The 20,445-nt window shown below is 58.8% G+C and overlaps 3 protein-coding genes across 4 annotated transcripts; 2 read left to right on the top strand and 1 right to left on the bottom strand.

Annotated features, from left to right (window-relative positions):
• Nucleotides 1-903: 903 nt before the first annotated feature.
• NAXE (NAD(P)HX epimerase) lies at nt 904-5,231 on the top strand. The gene is made up of 6 exons (XM_014076370.2): nt 904-1,089; nt 1,953-2,061; nt 2,730-2,840; nt 3,106-3,219; nt 3,643-3,790; nt 4,853-5,231. Exons 1-6 carry the CDS (start codon nt 950-952, stop codon nt 5,053-5,055), a joined length of 825 nt encoding a protein of 274 aa, XP_013931845.2. The 5' UTR covers nt 904-949; the 3' UTR covers nt 5,056-5,231.
• An 840-nt stretch (nt 5,232-6,071) lies between these two features.
• Nucleotides 6,072-15,572, bottom strand: UBQLN4 (ubiquilin 4). 2 transcript variants are annotated; one of them, XM_087702932.1, is made up of 11 exons: nt 15,365-15,571; nt 15,110-15,261; nt 14,124-14,368; nt 13,149-13,411; nt 11,388-11,546; nt 10,310-10,526; nt 9,308-9,447; nt 8,203-8,286; nt 7,943-8,058; nt 7,653-7,812; nt 6,072-6,804 (listed from the first exon to the last, which is right to left on the bottom strand). In XM_087702932.1, the coding sequence occupies exons 1-11, from the start codon at nt 15,545-15,547 to the stop codon at nt 6,652-6,654; spliced, it is 1,872 nt and encodes a 623-aa protein (XP_087559058.1). In that variant the 5' UTR covers nt 15,548-15,571; the 3' UTR covers nt 6,072-6,651. The 2 variants fall into 2 exon arrangements, with proteins under 2 accessions (XP_087559058.1, XP_087559057.1); XM_087702931.1 differs by lacking the exon at nt 8,203-8,286 and having other exon boundaries at nt 15,365-15,572.
• A 289-nt stretch (nt 15,573-15,861) lies between these two features.
• LAMTOR2 (late endosomal/lysosomal adaptor, MAPK and MTOR activator 2) lies at nt 15,862-20,092 on the top strand. The gene is made up of 4 exons (XM_087702930.1): nt 15,862-16,078; nt 17,845-18,007; nt 18,438-18,527; nt 19,943-20,092. The coding sequence occupies exons 1-4, from the start codon at nt 16,011-16,013 to the stop codon at nt 19,997-19,999; spliced, it is 378 nt and encodes a 125-aa protein (XP_087559056.1). The 5' UTR covers nt 15,862-16,010; the 3' UTR covers nt 20,000-20,092.
• Nucleotides 20,093-20,445: the final 353 nt, after the last annotated feature.

Here is a 20,445-nt window from a genome sequence, read left to right as displayed (position 1 = left end):
GCTGGTTCTCCTTGACCCGCCCAAGGACGGCATCTCGCAGGCACAGCCCCCAAGTGGAGGGGCCCAAGATACCCCCCACCCGCCCCATTCCCCAGCCCTGCGGTTTGCTTTTTGATTCTCCCTCCCTCCCCCCCCCGCCGTCCCCGGGGAGAGCAACGGGCCAGGCCGCCTGCGGAGGTCCAGCGGCAGCCAGCCTGGCGCGGCTCCGGAGCGGAGAGAACTCCGGCTCTGCGGTTCGCTTCCCCAGCCGCCTTCGGGAGAGGCGCTTGGCCTGCCCGGCTGCCCTGCGCCCCCAGACTCACAGCCGGAGGAAACCTGGCCGCGCTGCGCCATCGTCGCCCCTGAGCCCTCCGCTCGCTCCGCCCGGGCAGTTTGAATCTCCCGCGCCGCCCCCGCCCCACCCGCAGCTGGGCGGCCGCGGAGGCTGCTGGGCGCTGTAGTTTCTCCCGCAGGAGGCGTGGCCCTCGGCGGCCCTCGCCCCGCCCACCCAGAGCCCCGCCCAACAGGGGCTCCTCCCCCCCCGGCAGCCCCCGAGGTCCCTCTGCCGGGGGGGGGGGCTTCTCCTCCCGGGAATCAGGCCCCGCAGCGCGGAGTGATGGGCTTTGTGTTCCTCCCGTTGGGCTGGCCGATTGGCTGCCCCGGGGGCTGTCGAGGCTCCCCCGCCGGCTTCGCTCAGCCCTTCCACGGGGCTGCTGAGTTGGGCGAGCAGCGCTTAACCGGCCGAAGGGAGCCGAAGCCCCAGTTCGCTGCCCGAGAGCCCCTCCCCAAAGCAGCGCTCTCGGCGGTAGACTGTCCCTGAGCCTGGAGGCTCTACGGCGGCCCGACCGGCGCGTCCCCCGGAGGGGCGGGGCAGAGGCGGAGCTTCCACGCCCGGTGGGAAGAGCCGCCGCCGCCGCCACTTGCGGAAGGAAGGAAGGAAGGAAGGAAGGAAGGCAGCGGGGCTGGCCGCATGTCCGGGCCGCGGCGGGTGGCTCTGCTGGGACTCGGCCTGCTCCTGTCTAGGGCGGCAGCGGCGGGACACTGTCCGGCCCGGCTCTGGCCGCCTCCCCGCGCCATGCAGAGCGCCGCGCCCGGCCTGAAGTTCCTGGGGTAGGCGGCGGAGCCCCCGGGAAGGGAGGGCAGGAAAAGCCCCCCGGGACCCCTGGGCGGATCTGCGGAGGAAGCCCCTCCCTCTTTTGGAAAGGGGGGGAGGGAGGGGGAGGGGCTCTGCTTGCCTTCCTGCAATGGGGGCTCTGGGGTCCCCTCGGCCCTCTTTGCTCCAGGCAGGAGCCCCCCCCCCCGCCCCGTGTCCCCCCGCAAAAGAGCCGAGGCGGAAGGGAGCGAGGCGGGCAGGCGGCGCAAATGCTCCTTTTGCCTCCTGCCGAGAGGCTCAGCTCTGAGGCCGCGCTGGGAGCTTCCGCGGGAGTTTGGTTGAGCCAGCGCGGGGCCCGGAGAGCCTGAGGCTTGCAGGGCTGGAGGTGGAAGGAAGGAGCCGGTTAGTGCCTGGGGGGGGGGGGGGGCACGCAGAGAGGAGGGAAAGGCCAGCTGGGCAGGGGCTCCTCCTGCAAGGGCACCCCTGATTTTGAGAGAGGGCAGCCGCCCAGCCAGCAGCACCAGGCCTTTTATTTGCTTTTAAAAGGCTGGGAAGCTTGTGGAGGAGGCAGACGGAGGCCACCCTCCAGCCTCCCTTCAGAGCAAGGATCATTTAATGCTGCGTTTCCATCTCCCAAAGGGCAAAGGCAGTGGGCAGCCCAAGAGGGAGGAAGAAGGGCAGGGCACAGAAGGGGGCAAGCAGTCCAGCCAGGAGGGATGAAAGGGGGGAATCCAGTCAACCATTGGGGGGGGGGGTCAGCCTCTCTGGAGAGAGGGCAGCAGGGAGTGATCAAGGCTGCTGTTTCTGGCAGGAGGGGTTGGGGGATGTGGGTGCACCAGAAAGGGGGCAGAGCTCAGCCGTCCCCTCCTGTCCCCTCCAGGCAGAAAGAAGCCCAGGCCATCGACCAGGAGCTCTTCGAGGAGTACAAATTCAGCGTGGACCAGCTAATGGAGCTGGCGGGCCTCAGCTGTGCCACGGCCATTGCCAAGGTAGGCGGGGGGGGGGGGTCTGGCCTCGGGCAGCCGGAGCTCCAGGAGAAGTTATAACCCTTCTCGAGCAGCTCCGTTTCCAGAGGTTGAAGAGCTGGTTTTGTAGGTGTTGGTGAGGCAGAGCAGAGTGAGGGGTGCTGGCATCCAGGGGCCTCCCCAGGTTCCTCTGAAGGAAGCGGCTGTGTGCAGCAGGGCCTGGTTTTCCTGGGCAAAGGATGGCATTTGTATTTCTCCTCTCTTAGCCCACTTTAGAGGGTTCTGTGAATGCAGACTCAGAAGTCAGAGAGCTTCCGGCTGTGCAGATGTGTTTCTCCCCAGATTATGTTTCGATATGGAATGAAAGAAGAGAACCATCTTTCGTTTCTGGGTTCCTTTTTCTATCCCTTTTTTTTTTGGGGGGGGGGGGAGGGAATAACTACCTTCCTTTCAAGCAGACGTTGGTGAGGGAATATGAAGCAAATGTATAAAACTCCATGTTGAAGGTCACGAAGTCCAGGAGTCCTAAAACTGCACTTACGTATAATTTTATCCGTTTCAAGGAGTTTATGGATAGACTGGTGAGGACTAGAATCCTTGCTCTTCATTAGATTAGGAATCTTGACACTCTTTCCGGGATCCGCTTTGTGTTTGTGGGTCTCGTGCTCAGCACAGCCTCTTTCCCCCCCAAGGCCTACCCAGCCAGCAGCTTCACCATCAGCCAGCCAGCGGTGCTGATCGTGTGCGGCCCTGGGAACAACGGCGGAGATGGACTAGTTTGTGCCCGACACCTGAAAATGTTTGTGAGTGATTTGCACCCCTCCCGCCCTCTCTCGTGTTTGTAAGTGCTGGGGACCCTCGCAATGCATCTCCCCCCGACCCCCGGGCAGCTGAGCCCCAGGCGTGCCACCTCTGTCCACCTCTGCAATGCTTGGGTTGCTGGCCTTCTGCCCATTGGGGGGTCTTCTCAAACCGCGTTTGCCCAAAAGGCACCAAGGAGCAGAAGAGACCCCAGAGAAACCAGGGATTCCTTCCCACGGCAACCGATTAACCCACTTGTCTTTGCAGGGCTATCAGCCGACCCTCCATTACCCCAAACGACCCAACAAGCCACTTTTTGAAGGCTTAACCACCCAGTGTAAGAAGATGGAGATCCCATTCCTCACAGAGTTCCCATCTGAAGTGAGTCGGAAAGGAAGGGAATTGAGAGGTCTACCCATCTTCACCCGGCCAAAGTTGAGAAACGCTCTTCTGCAAAGGGCCGTTAGGCTTAATAGCACTTAAGACTTAATATACCGCTCCATGGGGCTTTGCAGCCCTCGGGGTCCTCATTTAACTGGCCATGGGAGGATGGAAGGCTGAGTCAACCTTGAGCCAGTGAGAATCGAGCTGTTGGCAGTCGGCAGAATTAGCCTGCTAACTACTGTGCCACCACAGCTCCTGGTTAAGGTTGGTGGGGGATTCGGGGAGTTGAAATGTACCCATCTTCAAGTGCCAAGGTTGAGAAAGCCCCCCACCCTTTAAAGAGAGGACTCTGGACTGAAGCACCTCTTGTAGGTCTCCACCTGCCCCCCCCCCTCCTCACACGCCTGATTCCCGCTGCAGGCTGCCCTCATCGACGAGGTCTATGGCCTGGTGGTGGATGCCGTCTTTGGGTTTAGCTTCCAGGGCGCCGTGCGGGAGCCTTTTGGTACCATCCTGAGCACCTTGGAGAAGGTGACCATCCCTGTGGTCAGCATCGATATTCCTTCCGGTACGTTTGGCCCAGGTGGGCTGAGGGGCCCTGGGCTGCTTCATTGTTGGGGTTTATATCTCATCCTGACACCCTTCTGTGCCCCACCCAGGTTTCCCTCCCAGAAATAGAGAAAGTTTTGGAGAATTTAGGTCACGGAATAGAATTTGGGCCACTGCTGAGACATTTAGTTTTTAACAGATTCTAGATTTGTAATTAGGAGGAGATGAAATACATTTTTTCTTCCATTCAATTGTGCCTGAACCTGCCTGGAGAAGTCCCTGTAATTTTCTTGGCAAGGCTTTTAAGGGGGGGGCTTTGCCGTTGCCTCCTTCCTAGGGCTGAGAGGAAATGGCTTGCGGGAGGCCACACGCTGGCTTTGTGCCCGAGGCAGAATTAGAACTCAGTCTTTTCCTTTCTAGCCTGGTGCCTTCACACCACCGAACTGTCAGAATGCAATCAGCTGCTCAGAGCTGCTGTTTATTTCCCACCCACCCCTAATGGTTAACTGTTCAGAGGGGGCATCGGTAACCCAGCAGACTTTGGAAAGCAGGGCTCTCCAAAACGGGCCATGTCAACCTCCCCCCACCCCCACCCCACGGGCCAAAGGGGGGGGGGCATTCACTATTGCTATCCGTAGTACAATTAGTTAAAGTTGTATTTATTATTTCCGGGTAAAAATAAATCTTTGGGGACTGATGGAACGATGTGAAGCTTCATGAAGAGTGGATCAGCCAGAGGGGTTGGGGAAGCCCTGCTGATTGGGACAAATTTGAAAGCACAAAACGGGATCCTTTCTCCCCAGAGGCTCCAGGGCGGTTCGGGGGTGTCCGTCCATGAACCTCCCCCCAAAACAGAGGAAGCGGGAGAGGGGGGGGGGCTTTAATTCTTCTGCCTCCACATTGGGGAGCTGACTCAGGGTCTGGACATTTCATTTTCCCTCTCTCCTCTCTTCTGGCTTTGCCCCCCCCTGAAATCTGGGGAAAACAGGACTGGCCTTCCAAAGGGAGGGAGGGGGGCGGGGGTGGTCAAGGGCCCCACAGCAGTGCTGCTGCCTCATGGCCCCCTTCCGTCTCCTGCCAGGCTGGGACGTGGAGAAGGGGAATCCTGACGGGCTGCAGCCGGACATGCTGATCTCGCTCACAGCCCCCAAGAAGGCGGCCCAGCACTTCCAGGGCCGCTACCATTTCCTGGGGGGCCGCTTTGTGCCCGAGGCCCTGCAGAAGAAGTACGCACTCAACCTCCCGCCCTACCCAGAGACCGACTCCGTCCTGCGCCTCTCCTAGAGCCGGCCCCGTCTGCGGAGGGGGGGCCTGGGGCTGCAGGTTCCCCCCACCAGGAGCCCAGAAGAGGCTGGCCAGCTTGTCTTTCAGATCTTGCCCAGGAGCAGCTCCGGCTTAAGTCTCTGGAGGAGGCTTTCTATACATTTTGTCTTCCTGGAATAAAAATATGCTGGGGAAAAGCTTCTTCCGTCTTTTTTTTACAAAATCTTCTGCCTTTGCGAAGGAGAGAAGACACTCCAAGAGTGTGATGGGGGGGGGGAGGATTTGGGGAGGGGGGTCTGTCACCCAGCTTCTAGGAAATTCCCCCTCAAGAAATGGGGGACCAACCCTTGGGGTGAGGGGCCTTCTCTCCCGCTACCTTCAGGGGGTGGGGGGGGGGAGATGACACAGAGAGGCCTGGAGGGAGTTTTGGGGAGGAAGGCGGGGCGATCTTGAGGCTGAGCCAAAATCGGGAGCGATCAGAAAATAAAAGAGCATCGGATTCCCCCCTTTTTGAAAAGAGACCCAGAAGAGGTTCTGTTGAGTGGGGGGGGGGGGGGGCTTCTTCCAAGGCCAGAAGAAACAGGCTGAGCTCAGCAGGCAGCTACCAAAGACCCCAGGCAGGGGGGGGGGGGGGCAATGGCATTGAGCCATTGTGGGCCTGGATTGAAAGGTTCAGATAAAAGCGGCTGCTGGAGCCTTTTCAGATGGGGAGATTTCAAGCCGGTTAAGGCACGGAGGGTAGATGGCCCCCTCCCATCTTCATTTCTGCCCCTCCAGCAACGGCCTCCAAGGACTCTGGATGGGAGGAGGAGGCTGCTGAGGAAGGAAGCACAGCGACCCCTTCAGGCACATCAAGGGGAAGCTTTCCCCCATGGGGGGAGACCCTTCCAAGCCCCCCTTTGTGCTGGGAGAATGCCGGCCCTCCAGGGGTAGAAGCGAGTGCCAGCACCCCCCTCTGTGGCAAGGGCAGATCAAGCTTCCCCTCGGCCAGACACCCCGGCTGACGCCTGCTGCGGGGAGAGAAAGGGACACAAGAAGACCTTCTGGTTATCTTTACTAGCATTTGACAACATTGTCCCATCTTCCTCTCTCCCACCAGACGCTCTCTGGACAGGAAGGCCACGCTGGCCTCTCCTCGTGGATTCGCTTTGGGTGGGAAGGGGGGGGAAATCTAAGCAAAGGGCAAACTGAGAGAACACAACAGTTTGGGTTATCTCTAGAAGTTATACTTCTATGAGCTAAAAGGAGGAGCTTCATTTTGAGAAGAAAGGAGGGGCCAAAGAAGGGGAGGGGCGGGAAGAGTTTCAAGAGAGTCCTGGAATCCATGCACAACGCAGCATCTCAAGCAGGGGTCTCCAACCTGGAGATCTGTGGACTTCGACTCCCAGAATCCCCCCCAGCCAGTAGAGCTACCTAGAGAATTCTGGGAGTCGAAGTCCACAGCTCTTGGCCAAGGTTGGAGAGGCCTGGTCTCAAGCATTTGGTGCAAGGCTGGGCTGAACTGGGGGTGGGGTGGGGGGGTGTTCCAGTCTCTGAGGGATGGGAGGGGGCCAGCGCTGGGTCCGAGCCTGGCTGCCCCCTGGAAAGGTCCTTGCGTGCCAAAAGCCCCGCGTGACGTTAGGAAGCCTGGAAGCCCAGCAGTCTTTCAATGGCGGCGTTGATGTCTCCTCCGGTGGCAATGAGGGCCTGGAGGTTGGCCTCGCGGTTGATGAAGCCCATGGCGCTCAGCTGCTCCAGCTGCTGCTGGAACCGGACCTCTGGGCTCTGCGCCTGCCGCCAGGAGGAGAAAACCCGCGTGAGTTGCTCAGCAACAGGCGCGCCTGTCAGTCGTCCCCAGCCGCTCTCCCAGTGGCATCACCTTCCAGCTGCCCAACCTCTGCTCTACACGCTACCCAAACGCTTCAAGTGGGCGGAGCAAGGGCACCGCGGGGCGGCCCTCTTGGGGCACAAAGGCCTTTGAATGGGTGCAAAACCCAGAGCCCCCAACTCTTGTGGAGCTGAAATTTGGCCAAGCTTCTAAGACCATTTATGGCATAGAAGTTACCACAATGGTACAATACAAAAAACATAATAAAATATTCCCGGGGGGATCAACCGCTGACGTGTGGCTCTGCTGCACAGTTGAACCTGGGCTCCTTTGCAAGGCAGCTCCGTCTCTGAGTCTCCCCCCCAATTTCTGGCCAAAGAATCTCGGCCATTGAGGAAGCTGCCAAGGAAACCTCTCTGCAACTGTGGCCCACGAAGGCCTCGGGTGCCTCGTTATTTCAGGTATTTACAGGCCCCCCAATGGACCCCGGCAGGTGACAGGTAAGGATTCAAGTCAAAAGCCCCAAGAGTCCTGACAAACATCAACGTGGAACCACATCACCATCAAGCCAAGGCGGGGCGAAGGGCCAAGCGCCCCCCGGAAGACCCTTGGCAGCCCTCCAGAGAGCCAGAGGGGTGCTGGGAAGCAGGAGGCCCCGCCTGGCCCTCACTCAAAGCTTCCAGGGGAGGGGGAGGGGCTTCCCAGACCCCTTGAAGTGGGGGGAGGGGGGAGAGTGAACCCCCGGAGGAAGAGCTCAGCAGTCGGAGGAGGACAAATGCCCGTGGATGCAGCCACCACCCCAACCGCCTACCTGAGAGTTGGCACTGGACAGGAGCTGCACCATGTGCTGCATGAGCTGCTGGGAGGGGTTGCTGTCTCCGGCTGGGGAGGTGCTGGGCAGGGGGGGGTCCAGGACTGCAGTTCCTCCGGCGGAAGGTGGGGGCGGCTGGGGGGTCCCCAGAGAGCCCAGACTGCAAGGCAAGGAGACCTTTCTGACGTGAAGGAGCCGGGCAGAAAGCGGCAGGGAGGTTCCTCTCGCAGCCACCAGAAAGGCAGCACTTTGGCACGCCCCCCCCGTGTCCCCCCCGCGCCTCTTGGTACCTGGGCACGAGGCCCGGGGCCTCCGTCTGCAGCATCTGGAGCCCCTGCTGGATCTGCAGCAGAGCCTGCATGGCGCGAGGATTCGTCAGCACCGAGAGCGAGTCGGGGTTCTGCATCTGGGGGCACAACCAAGAGCCACAGGGGGACCCTCAGACCAAAGCGGTGGGGGGGGGGGCTGGCTCTCCTCGGGGGGGGGGGACTGTCTCTACTCCAGACTCAAATCTGCAGCCCCCCCCCCCGAGTTTCCCCCCCAGGCGCACCTGCTGGAGGAAGGCGGGCAGCTGAAGGCGCAGCTGCTCCTGCAGGGAAGGGTTGCCAGCAAAGACCGGGGCGTTGACCATCATCTGCAAGGAAACAGGGCAGCCAGGCTCAGTGGGCGGAGGCGGAGCCATTCCCCGACCTGGCAATGAGGGCGAATATCTGGGGGATCCCTGCAGGGCGAAGGGCTCGTCCTCCGAGCTTGTGGGTCGGTTTGCGAATGTTTAGATTCAGCTGCTGGTAGGTGAATGTGAATCTCCACCCCCACCGACCCCCAACAGCAGCCCCCTCGACTGGAGCAGCAGCAAAGCCTCGGCCAGGCTGCCACCCGCCCCACTCGAGGGGGTCCCTTCATCAAAGCCCGGCCCTCCCCCAGCCTTTCCACCCACAGAGCCCCCGACCTACATCCAGCCTTCGAACCCTTCAGAAGCCAACCTCAGAGGCTCCGAGCCCCAACCGACCCACGCAAGCCCCCCGCCCCCCACCCACCCGCAGTTCAGCTCCCAATGGCCCCGATGTAACCTCCTCATCACCAGACTCTCCCTGACGACTCCCACCTGACTCCGCCCAAGACCCTCCCTTGGCAGAAGCCCACCCCCGGAGCCCTTCTGAGCAGAAGCCCACTGGCACGGGAACCCCCCGAACCCCACGGAAGATATGCCATCTAGTCTGGTAACGAAACGCTGGGAAACCAGCCCACAAGCAAGGAGAAGGAACCTCCCCCCTTCCTCAAGTACCCCCAGAGTACGCCCCCCCACGGGAGACCACATTCCACAGGCAATAATCTATTATGACACAGAGTCCTCGTTTAGCAACCACACTTGGTCTTTAAGTGAAGCCGAGTGAAACCTCCTGACTTCAGGCTTCCTTTGCCTTAGAGCCCTTCGGAGGTCGTAAATATGAGGATTGGCTGCAAAATTACTTTTTCACCTCCACCGTAACTGTGAAGAGCCACTAAGCGAGGACCCCCTGTATTTTTACCTGAAGGAAACCAGGCTGCAAAGCTGCACTCAAGAGCCTCTCTCTAGCTCTTAACGGTGGTCTAGCCAAGGAGACCCCGGGGGTCTCTCACCCCCCCCAGCCAGGTGCGAAAAGAGCCGCACTCACCTGAGCCGCAACCTCTGGGTTCTGGGCGAGGGTCTGCAACATCGTGCGCATGTAAGGAGCCGAAATCACGCTCTGCATCAGCTGAGGGTTCTCGGAGACCTGCTGGAGGAGCCCCTGCATCTCGGGGCTGCTGAACATCCCTGCGGGGTTGGGGGAGGAGGGGGGGAGGGGCGAAAGGGACATTCACCAACAGCCGTGATGGGGAGCCTACGGCAGGCATGCCGGAAGTGGCATCTCTCTGGGCACGTGAGCTGTCACCGTTGCTCTTCACCTGTGCCCCAGAAGAGTTTTGCCCACACTGATCGATAGGGAACCATAGCAAGCCCCCCCCCCCGTCCCCCAAGCCCCCCTTACTTTAAAAAAAGGGAAGAACAGAAGCGATTTAGGGGGGGAAGAGATGGATGTTTACGTCATGCCCATCTGAGAAACACACGGAAGGCGCAGAAGAAAAGGCCTCCGGGGTTACTGTCCTTTGCAGGATGATTATCAGCCCCCCCTTGAATCGGAAGCCCCCAATCCCAGGAAGAGAAAGGAACAGTACGGGAAGTGGGGCAGGACGGGGGGCAGCCTTAGGGGCCGAGTTCTGAGGGGGGGACGAGTGTTTCTCTAGAAACAGGGACACCTCAGGAATTTCACTAGTTCTCATCTCCGTGCAGCCCCCTCCCCACACCAGCTCCATAGCCAGGCTTTCAGGCTTTCAGTTCCCAGCAGCCACGGCCGGAGTTGGTGTGGCAGCTGGTCCGCCCGTCCGCCTGCCCATCAACGCTGCTTTGCCCAAACTGTCCCGAGTTGCACGAGAAACAGACCACCTTTCCCTTTGAAAATCCAGGGTTTCTACTTAATTTGCCTCCCAGGTGCAACGCGTGGAAAGCATCAACGCACAAGACAGCAGGGACCCTCGGCGCTCGAGGGCCGGTGGAGCCCAAGGGCCCCCTCTGAAGGAAAGCGGGTGGCCCTGAGCCGGAGAGGCTGGCGAGGCTGGCAAAGCAGGGGCGGCCGTACCTGATCCCAAAGCAGCTGCGTTGATGCCCAGAGGGTTGGAGACGGTGGGGGTGCTCCGGCTGGGGACGGGCTCAGGGCTGCCTCCGTTCTCCGGCTCCTGAGAAGCAGCACCGGGATTCCAAGGGTTGGGCAACGGCTCCCGGTTCTCCGTCCGCAGAGGCTGCGCGTTTGCGGCGTCCGAACTTCCAGAGAGGGCCGAGAAGGGATTGTTGCCAAACTAGAAAGAGAAGCCAGTGGCAAAAGGACCGTCCCCACCTGCGGCTGCCTGGACACGGAGGGGGCGGGGGGGCTGCAGATCAACTCACGTCGGGGGGGGGGGGGGCTAAGCTGACCTGGGGCCTCTTGGGGATCCCCGGAAGCAGCACAGAGGGGAGCCCTCCAGAAGCCTGGCTGCTCACAAAGCCTCCGTAATCCTGAAGGCTACTCGGGGTTCTGCTACATCGGACTGGGTCTTCCTTACAACCCACATTTGAGCCAAGAAAGCCCCCAGGACTTCCACCCGGTTCACCGACAAAACCGCGTCCGACTGAACCGCGCCCGACTAAACCGCGTCACTGACGTCATCAAAAGGGCGACAACAGCGCAGAGACAGAAGCACGCTGTAAACCCTAAACCTAAAATTAACCCCTAAACCTAACCCCCCTAAACCTAACCCTAAACCTAATCCTAAACCTAACCCTTAACCTAATCCTAACCCTAAACCTAACCCTAAACCTAACCCTTAACCTAACCCTAAACCTAACCCTTAACCTAACCCTAAACCTAACCCTTACCTTAAGTTGAATCGGCTTGCTTTCAAAGCGCTATTTAAAGCGCCCTTCTTTCTCCGCGCTGGCTGTTGTCGCCCTGTTGATGACGTCAGCGACGCGGTTTAATCGGGCGCGGTTTAGTCGGGCGCAGTTTTGACAGGTCACGCTTCCACCCACCTGGGCTGCTAAGGACACGCGAACACACGACTCTCCCCACGGAACAGCGGGTGCAACTGTAGGAGACGCCCAAGCCAGGAATCCCGGCTGTTCGTGACTTAAGACTCTGCTCTTCTAATTAGCCGCTGGAAACAGCAGAGCCATGCGCACACCTGTTCCCTGGCAGCGCTGAACATCGGCTCCTGGATGTCCGTGTACATGCGCCGCAAAGCATTGTACCCTCCGGGGACACTCTCCAAGTTGCTCAGGGCTCGGTCCTGGTTGCGCATCATCTCTTGCATCATGGCTGGGTTGCGAGCCAACTCCATGGTCTGAGGAGAGAGAGACGGAGGACTTAAGCCGATTGGGGGGGGGGAAGGACCTTGCTTGGCACTGCCCTTTTTTTGTGGCATGAGACCCGCTGGAGTAGGAGGGTGGCATAAAAAGTAATTAATTAATTGGACACCGCCTACACTCTTTTCCTAAGAGCCTGCAAGAAGCAAGGATTGACCACCATTGAACCAGCTTCCGGTGACGGAGCAAGGCAGGGAGAAGTGCCCGCTGTGATGGTGCAAAACGACCAGGCCAGACCCAGCCAGAAACCAGGCTCCAAGCAGGCAGGAGAGGGTGCGAAACACTGTTTGGAAAAGCTCTTCTTCTGGAAACAGGCTGGACTGAAAAAATGGTTGGTCAGGTCTGGAACGATGAGTCATTAACACACCTTAGCTCAGTCTTTCTCAACCTTGGCCACTTGAAGATGTCCGGACTTCAACTCCCAGAATTCCCCAGCCAGCATTCGCTGGCTGGGGAATTCTGGGAGTTGAAGTCCGGACATCTTCAAGCTGCCAAGGTTGAGAAAGACTGCCTTAGCTGGTCTGCAGGAGGAAGTGAACCATGGCCCAGCACTAGGACCAGGGGGAGGAGGAAGAGGGCCGGGCTTCCGGTATGCAGAGGACAGCCGGACCAAGGAGAACAATCAACGCGGCTGAAGCTTTCAGGGGACAGTTCCCTCCCCCAGCCGAGCCCATCCATCCCCTCTCCCCAAAGCCCAGAAGCCGGGAGGGGGAGGCCCTGAAAAGCTCTTCCCTGAGACACAAAGCCCTGCTTGGCTAGACGTCCCACACAACCTATTTCTCCAACCCCCTCACTGGCAGCTGTCACTCAAGATAGCAATAGCAATAGCAGTTAGACTTCTATACCACTTCATAGGGCTTCCAGTCCTCTCTAAGCGGTTTACAGAGTTACCATATCGCCCCCAACAATCCAGGTCCTCATTTCACCCACCTCGGAAGGATGGAAGGCTGAGTCAACCCTGAGCCGGTGAGATTTGAACCGCCGAACTGCAGATAACAGTCAGCTGAAGTGGCCTGCAGTACTGCACCCTAACCACTGAGCCACCTCGGCTCTTCGTATCAGGGATATTCAACAAAGGGCCACGGCTACTTTGAGCCTCCACCCGGCCTGTCCCACGTCAGCCGGCCAATCAAACCTCACGTGCTCAGAAGCTTCCAATGTGGCTCCCAGGGGCTCCCAGCCCACAGGTGGGACTCGGCGTCACCCAGGCCTTTCCAGGGGAGGAAATTCCCCACCGCCGAGGGGAGTCTTGCAGGGGGGGCTGATCCGAATCACCAGGGCCTTCCAACCACACCCCTTCTCTCCCCAGGGTTCCTCAGCACAAACCCTCCTGAAAACCTTCCCTCCTTTCTCTCTGCTTCAGGTACCCCTCAAAGGTGCTTCAGCTACCAGGAGGAAGCAGGGAGCCCAGATCAGGCGACCCTCCCTGGGTGCAGAGCAGAGAAGGCCCCACATTGGTTGGGAACTGCTAACCGTCGTAGCTGAAGGGCGCTTACGGGCCGTGCTCCTCCCACCTGCCTTGGCCTCACCTGCCGAGGCCGCCTTCCCCCAAGTCAAAGGAGAGCGGAGAAGGTGCCCACCTGGCGCATCAGCTCGGGGTTGTTCAGCATGTGGGTGATTTCCGGGTTCCGTTCCATCAGCTGCTGCATCTGGGGGTTGGCCGTGATCATCCGCCTCATGAAGTCTGGGTTGGACATCATGCTCTGGACCAAGGGGTTCTCCATGATCTGGGACAGCATCTCCGGGCTGGACATCAGCTGCCGCTGCATCTGCTGCTGAAGCTCCATGAAGTTTGCTGAGCCCATCCCCAGGTGGCCAAGCCCAGCAACGCCACCAAAGCCGGCTGGGAGAGGACAGGCAGAAAAGGAAGAGCAGCTCAGACAGAGGCCTCCAAGGATCAAATCTTCGGCTTGGCTCCTTGCCGGCATCCAGCCGTCAGCATTTAGGGGATGGGGGACAAATGGGCAAGAAACATGATGGGACATAGTGGGGGGGGGGCATAACAGGTTGAGGAAGACCAGAGAGGCGTGGGACCAGTTTGTGCCAACATCCCTCGGAGTGGAATATAGATTGTTCCAAACTTCTCAGCGATTCTCCAAACACCTCTGCGGCTCTCTGGAGGCTGGAGACGAACCGGTCAAGGCAGGGAGGGGAGGGCAAGAGGAGGGGAAATGTGTAACCTTTCGCGTAGGAATCTTACTCCTTCCTTGACTTTACTACAGCCAGCAACTTTTAGTAAAAGAACTCTCACTTCACCCAAACGGAGTCGAGGGTCTCTCTTTCCTAAGGGATCAGGCTGTGGCAGGTCTGACGACCCACATCTGGCCTGGAACAGAACTTAAGGAGAAGCAGGAAAACTGCCTCTCAAACTTTAGCTGCCTGTCCATCATTCCTGTCTGCAGGTATTTGAAAGCCCGTCCCTCATTGTCTTTTTGCCATCTCTGAATGGACTTGGCCCCAGGGCCACCTGGCAACTCAGACCCCCCACCCCCCCTCTCCCAAGAAACAGCGTCCGCTTTCTAAGCGCCCTGCGGGTCAAGAGAGTTCTTACTTACACAGGATGGAGGTGGCGCCGCTGGGCGTCCCTTCCCCAGCTGGCCCTGGCGTGGCTCCCAACGCGCTGCTCCTCCAGCTGCTGTTTCCCACGTCTGGAAGGCCGCTGCTGGACGTGGATGGCTGGGAGGGGGCCGCGGGGGACGCAGGAGCTGCAGGGGGGCTCAGAACTACCCCGGTGGCAGGCAAAGCAGTGGCGGAGGGGACAGGGAGGGAAGCCGCCGTCACCCCGGGAGGTTCTTGCACCCTGCAAACCAAGCGAGACATGAGCATCGCCCCTGGGGAGGCAGCCACTGCCTGAAGGAGAGCAGGGGGTGCAAGATATCCCAACTGGGGAGTCCAATCAGGGGAGTTAAGGGTCGAAGGCTCAGGCTTGTCAGGCGGCTTTGCTGCTCTCTGAGCTCGGCTGTTTCCTTGCAGGTGTTTCATTACCCAAACTAGGTAACACCATCTTAGCTCTGCCTTTATATCCTTTCCCAAGGGAAAGCTGGCAACCTGTGAAGCAACGGATGGAAACGGACCGAGGAGAGAAGCAACCTGGGCCTAAGGAGGGATTTCCTGGCAGGGAGAACAACTGATCAATGGAACTGCTCCATTGCGCAAAGGCTTTTAAGGACAGCCACTTGTCTGGAATGGTCGGGGTCCCCTGCTTGAGTAGAGGGCTGGACTAGACCGCCTCCCAGGGCCCTCCCAGCTCTCTGGTTCTCCTGCTGTCCTTGCCAACCGGTGACCAGCAATAAAGAACCAGGGAGTCTCCTGGCTGCTTGTGCCCGGCAGGCAGGAACGGCGGCCCAGACTGGCCCTCCCTGCAAGGGAGCCTCAGACCCCCCTTAATGCCCCCATCGGAGGCCCAGAAGCCCCTGAAAGGCAAGGACCCCCCCCCATGTGTGGGAGCCGAGCCTGATTCGCACCACCGGCCAGGCAGAGCCGGGTCTCCCCCCCCAGCGCCCCCCCTCCGCGTGCCCGAGGGAAGCCCCTCCCCCCTCACTTCTGGGGGGTCTTGATGACCAGGTGGACCGTCAGTCCGTCCTTCACGCCGTGCTGGAGGAGGGAGTCGCCGTCCTTCAGGATCTTCCCCGCGAAGATCAGCACCAGCTGCTCCTGCTTGGCCTTGAAGCGCCGCGAAATCTCCTCCTTGAACTGGGGGGGGGGGAGAGGGGGGAGAGGGGGGAGGGGAGTCAGGCTGACCGCGGAGACTCCCCCCTCCCCCTCCCCCTCCCCCAGCAGCCCCGCCCGCCCGGACCTCTCTGACGGAGATGCGCTCGCCGGTCAGGATCTCCTCCTTGTCCTTCGGCGTCTTCACCGTCACGCGGATCAGGGCGCCCGTGGTCGCCGCGGCCTCGCCGTCGCCCCCGCCGCCCGGCTGCGAGGAGGACGAGGCGCCGCCGCCGCCGCCGCCGCTACTACCACTGCTCAGCTCCGCCATCTTGGCCGCCGGCGAGCGAGAGGGTGCGCAGAGAGGTGCCGGCAGGGTACTTCCGGCGGTCTGGCCGTAGTTCCGGAACTCTCGGAGGGCCGCCTGCGGAGTTCAGAGTTCATGGGTGGGGTTATTCGCGCCGTCCGCGCGAAAGCCCTGTCCCCGCGAAGCTCGGGCCGCCGCGATAGAAAAGCGTAGCGTCCCTCCAGGCCCCAAAGAACGGCGCCCGGGCTCCTACGGGCTAGGCCCCGGTGTCGCCTGAGGGACGGGCGGCGCAGCAAGGCGAGCTCCCAGAGTGCCCCAACTGCCTCGGTGGATAGAGGCGCGGGGATAGAGCGGCGCCGAGGAAAGGCAGGAAGAAAGGCCGGAGACTACCACTCCCAGCGTGCACCGGGGGCGCGGGCCCGATCAGCTGGGCAAGCCGGGCGCTGGAGTCTTCCCCGTCTCCCTTCCTGAGCGCGGAGAGGCGGCCATGCTGCGCCCGAAGGCCTTGACGCAGGTGCTGAGCCAGGCCAACACGGGAGGCGTCCAGAGCACCCTGTGAGTCCCCCCGCCCCGCCCTGCCCCGCCCTGCGTCCCTGCCTCCCCCCCCCCGGGCCCGAAAGCCGCGCCTGGAAGGGGCTCCGAGGCCCACGGAGGCTCCTCCGCCGCCTGGCAGTTGGGGGGACGAGGGCGAGGAGGGAGCCGGGATACAAGCGCAGCCGCTGCGGCGGAGGATGGCTGCCTTGAGTCAGTGGGTCCCAAACTTGGCGACTTTAAGACTTGTGGACTTCAACTCCCAGAATTCTCCAGCCAGCAGAGCCACCAATATGCGGACGATACACAGTTGTATCTGTCCGCCCCGTGCCAACTCAATGAAGCGGTGGACGTGATGAACCGGGGACTGGAAGCCGTTAAAGACTGGATGAGAGCAAACAAGCTGATACTCAACCCAGACAAGACCGAGTGGCTGTTGTGTTTCCCTCCCAAAAATTTGACCAACATACCATCACTCAGGCTGGGGGGACAAAATTTATACCCCTCAGAAAGGGCCCGCAACTTGGGAGTCCTCCTGGATTCACAGCTAACTTTTGACCACCATCTCTCAGCTGTGACCAGGGGGGCATTTGCCCAGGTTCGCCTGGTGCGCCAGTTGCGGCCCTACCTGAATCGGGAGGCCCTCACAACAGTCACTCGAGCCCTTGTGATCTCTAGGCTGGAATACTGTAATGTGCTCTACATGGGGCTGCCCTTGAAGAGCATCCAGAGACTACAGCTAGTCCAGAATGCAGCCGCGCGAGTGATAGTGGGTGCACCACGGTTCGCCCACATAACACCGATCCTCCGTGAGCTGCACTGGCTACCTGTTGATCTCCGGGTGCACTTCAAGGTCCTACTCACCACCTATAAAGCGCTCCATGGTAGTGGATCTGGCTATTTGAGAGACCGCCTTCTGCCAATTACCTCCCTGCGTCCCATCAGATCGCATAGAGTTGGCCTCCTCCGTATTCCATCTGCCAGTCAGTGCCGACTGGCGACTACTCGGAGGAGAGCCTTCTCTGTTGCGGCTCCGACACTATGGAACAATCTCCCCGTGGAGATTCGTACCCTCACCACCGTCCAGGCCTTCCGCACAGCCCTCAAGAACTGGCTAGCCCGTCAGGCCTGGGGATAATCTTATTTTCGCCCCTCCCGAATGCTGAGTGAATGTTGAGTTTTATTGTCTAATTTACTTTGTGCACATTTCTTTTTGGTATTGTCCTACACTCCCCTTCCTTTTTTTGATTGTAAGCCGCCCTGAGTCCCCTCAGGGAAAAGGGCAGCCTATAAATAAATAAATCTACAATCTACAATCCTCCTCTGGACCGTCGTTTCTCAATCTTGGCAACTTGTGTGGATTTCGACTCCCAGAATCCCCACCGATGTCCAACACTCTTTTCCCTGCAGGCTGGTTTAAAGTCATACAGCACTGTGTGGCATTTCTACAGCAGCATATATGTCAACTGTAAATTGCTGGGAAGACAGGGATAGAGAGAGAGAGAAATACAGTAGGTAGGTAGGGAGAGGGAAAGAGAAAGAGGGAAGAGAGTTGTTTGGCCTTCTGACTGTTCCGAAGTGACCCGATTACTGGTCCGTTCAGGACCATGGTCTGTTTTAGCAAGATAGTTCCTTATGGTCAAATGGTTATCGGACTCAAAAGGGCTTTTGCGCAAGTCTTCCAAGACCCCAACCTCATCCGTGTGTTTTGGCATTCTTTCCTCCTCCTCCTCCTCCTCCTCCTCCTCCTCCTCCTCCTCCTCCTCCTCCTCCTCCTCCTCCTCCTCCAGGCTTCTGAACAACGAGGGCTCCCTTCTTGCTTATTCCGGTTACGGAGACACAGATGCCAGAGTCACAGCTGCCATAGCCAGCAATATATGGGTGGCCTACGACAAGAATGGGCATCAAGCTTTCAATGAGGACAACTTGAAGTTCATTCTGATGGACTGCATGGTATGCGCACTAAGATTTTATTTCCTCTCTGGCCTGCTTGGACACTGTTTTTAGGAGCCTTCGCAACAGGGCTGAGCAGCTATGGCCCCTTAGCGATCTGTGGACTTCCCAAAATTCTGGGAGTGGAAGTCCACAGGTCATCTATAGTTGCCCACCCCTCCTCTGGAAGGCGAGAGGATGATCAGGGCTGTTTCACCCAGATCTGAAATGCAACAGGAAGGGATCCAGTAATCTAGTTCCTGCAAAGGTATCTCAAGTTGGAGCAATGACCACTTTCTCTGTAACGTTCCTTATAGAAGAAAGTTGTTGGTGAAAGTTGTCCCGAGTTGCTCCGGGGCCAGAGTGGAGGGGTGCTGGGGGCCAGGCCAAGAGATCTGCATTTGGGAATCGCGTCTCCTAGCCTCCCTCTCTATTCTTTCCCAAAATCCAGGAGGGCCGCGTGGCAATCACCAGAGTCGCTAATCTGCTGCTGTGCATGTATGCAAAGGAGACGGTGGGCTTTGGCATGTTGAAAGCAAAGGTAAGGCGGAAGAAAAATAGGAAAAACGGGAAAAAATATATAAAGAAATGGATCCTGATATTCTTCACTCCACTTATAAGTATATCTTATTGCTCTTCTTTCTGTAATCATCATAATTGTAGAAAGATTCATTTTGTTCATTTCTACACAAAAAGTCCATAAGAAGCTTCCTGTCCAAAGAATTAGACCAATATCTCCTATTCCTGCATCAGACTTCAAACAGTCTTTGGAATAATATTTTCAGTAATATTTCATGACATGCTTATACATGGTTATCAACCTAAGTACTGGATTATGAAATTAATCCTATTTTCTGGATTCTCATGAGACACGTCAAGAATCACACTGCACTGCCATGGCCTACACCACCAGTGATGGGTTTCAAAAATTGTTCGAACCTACTCTGTGGGTGTGGCCTCCTTTGTGGGAGTGGCTTGCCACCCATGTGACCAGATGGGAGTGGCTTGCCGTCCATGTGACCGGATATGAAATTATGAATTAGTACTTAGGTCGGTCCAAGTAGCTATTCAGAAACTCTGGCATTGGAGCATGCAAGTCTTAAAGCTGTCAAGTTACAAGATCCTAGAACCCCAAACCCTTTAGGAAAAAAAAAACTAGGGGTCTTCAAACCTGACAGCTTTAAGACTTGTGGACTTCAACTCCCAGAATTCCTCCTCCAGTCATGTTGCGGCGATGTCATCTGCGCGGATCTGCTCCATCTTCATTTTTTTCACGGGGCAGGGCTGCCGCTGAAGATGCCAACGAGCCCCCCCACCACCAGAATAACTGCTGCTGCCTCCTCCTCCTCCTCCAACAGCATCACCACATTTGCTGCCTGGTGCTGTGACTGAGGTGAAGCCGCCAAAGCTCCCACTGGTGCCCCCGCCTGTGGCAACAGCAGTGGTGCCTCCCCCTCCGCTTGGAGCACCTCAGCTGGGCTCCGCGTTACCCCTGCCGCCGCCGCCATGCTTTTGAGAAGTCCTGAGGCCTTTTTTTCCTGCTCCCGCCCCCTCCGCCGCCTTCCTACTGGCTCCCGCGGCCTCAGGGTTAGAAACTGCAGCGCTGTGTTTTCTTGCCACGTGCGCGGCTGATATACACCTTAGAGGGAACATTGCCAGCGTTCCTGGAAGTTAATTACTTCTGGGTTCACCGACCAACCGGTCCACAAGGGCTGGCAAGGACCGGTAGGAACCCACCCCTGGCCTACACCATATTAGACTAAAATATGGTTAGCCATTCCATGGTTTAAAATTTCCTGCAGGAACCTTTAGAACAGCCGTTCTCTCTCTCTCTCTCTCCCCGGGCGTAAGGGAGCCTCTCACGAGAGCCGAGATCTCCACTGGGGCTACTTTGGCATCTGAGCCGAGGCTGCAGGGCTTTCTTGCCGGGTCCAACGTTCTCCCTTCTCTCCGCAGGCTCAGGCCCTGGTGCAGTACCTCGAAGAACCCCTGACCCAGGTGGCTGCTTCCTGATGGGACCCGGCTGAGCCTGGGAGCCTCCCGGCCGACCACGAAGGACGCTGAGCCCCATGGGCTTCTTTCGGACACGGGGAGGGGAATGGGAGAATAAAGGAAGTCCTTAGCAGCCTTTCTCTGCCTGATGGATGGATGGATGGGATGACCCCAAGGGCGGCCCTGATGCCCACAGCTGTCCGGAGGGAGAAGGGGGCAGTTAGGAACCACTGGAGCCGTCGTTCCAGAAAGGGGAGAGGGGAGCCTGGCAGGGCAGAAGGGAACGACACATTCAGGGAATCGCCCAAGTGCATTTACCTGGGAGCACAGATGGTCCTAGGCTTACGGCTAGTCATTCGGCCAATGCTACAACCTTACAGAAAAGGAGGCGGGGTCTTTGCAGGATCCCCACATGGGGGTCACCTGATCCTCATTTGCCTCTTTCCCAGCCGGCTTCTGACATGCAA

The sequence above is a fragment of the Thamnophis sirtalis genome, unplaced genomic scaffold (assembly GCF_051295495.1).
Source record: "Thamnophis sirtalis isolate CommonGarterSnake01/CBP01778 unplaced genomic scaffold, rThaSir2_p1.2 scaffold_18, whole genome shotgun sequence".
Classification (NCBI taxonomy): Eukaryota; Metazoa; Chordata; class Lepidosauria; order Squamata; family Natricidae; genus Thamnophis; species Thamnophis sirtalis.
This window is presented reverse-complemented; position numbering and strand designations above follow the sequence as displayed.

What these genes read in the sequence shown, in the direction of transcription:
- NAXE (XM_014076370.2), top strand. Translation starts at nt 950, where the DNA reads ATGTCCGGGCCGCGGCGGGTGGCTCTGCTGGGACTCGGCCTGCTCCTG. An exon ending in CCCGGCCTGAAGTTCCTGGG is followed by an intron (nt 1,090 to 1,952) that starts GTAGGCGGCGGA and finishes TGTCCCCTCCAG; the next exon opens with GCAGAAAGAAGCCCAGGCCA. An exon ending in CAGCATCGATATTCCTTCCG is followed by an intron (nt 3,791 to 4,852) that starts GTACGTTTGGCC and finishes GTCTCCTGCCAG; the next exon opens with GCTGGGACGTGGAGAAGGGG.
- UBQLN4 (XM_087702932.1), bottom strand. Translation starts at nt 15,547, where the DNA reads ATGGCGGAGCTGAGCAGTGGTAGTAGCGGCGGCGGCGGCGGCGGCGCC. An exon ending in AGCGCATCTCCGTCAGAGAG is followed by an intron (nt 15,262 to 15,364) that starts GTCCGGGCGGGC and finishes CCCCCCCCCCAG; the next exon opens with TTCAAGGAGGAGATTTCGCG. An exon ending in TGTCCAGTGCCAACTCTCAG is followed by an intron (nt 6,805 to 7,652) that starts GTAGGCGGTTGG and finishes TCCTGGCGGCAG; the next exon opens with GCGCAGAGCCCAGAGGTCCG.
- LAMTOR2 (XM_087702930.1), top strand. Translation starts at nt 16,011, where the DNA reads ATGCTGCGCCCGAAGGCCTTGACGCAGGTGCTGAGCCAGGCCAACACG. An exon ending in GGAGGCGTCCAGAGCACCCT is followed by an intron (nt 16,079 to 17,844) that starts GTGAGTCCCCCC and finishes CTCCTCCTCCAG; the next exon opens with GCTTCTGAACAACGAGGGCT. An exon ending in TTGGCATGTTGAAAGCAAAG is followed by an intron (nt 18,528 to 19,942) that starts GTAAGGCGGAAG and finishes TTCTCTCCGCAG; the next exon opens with GCTCAGGCCCTGGTGCAGTA.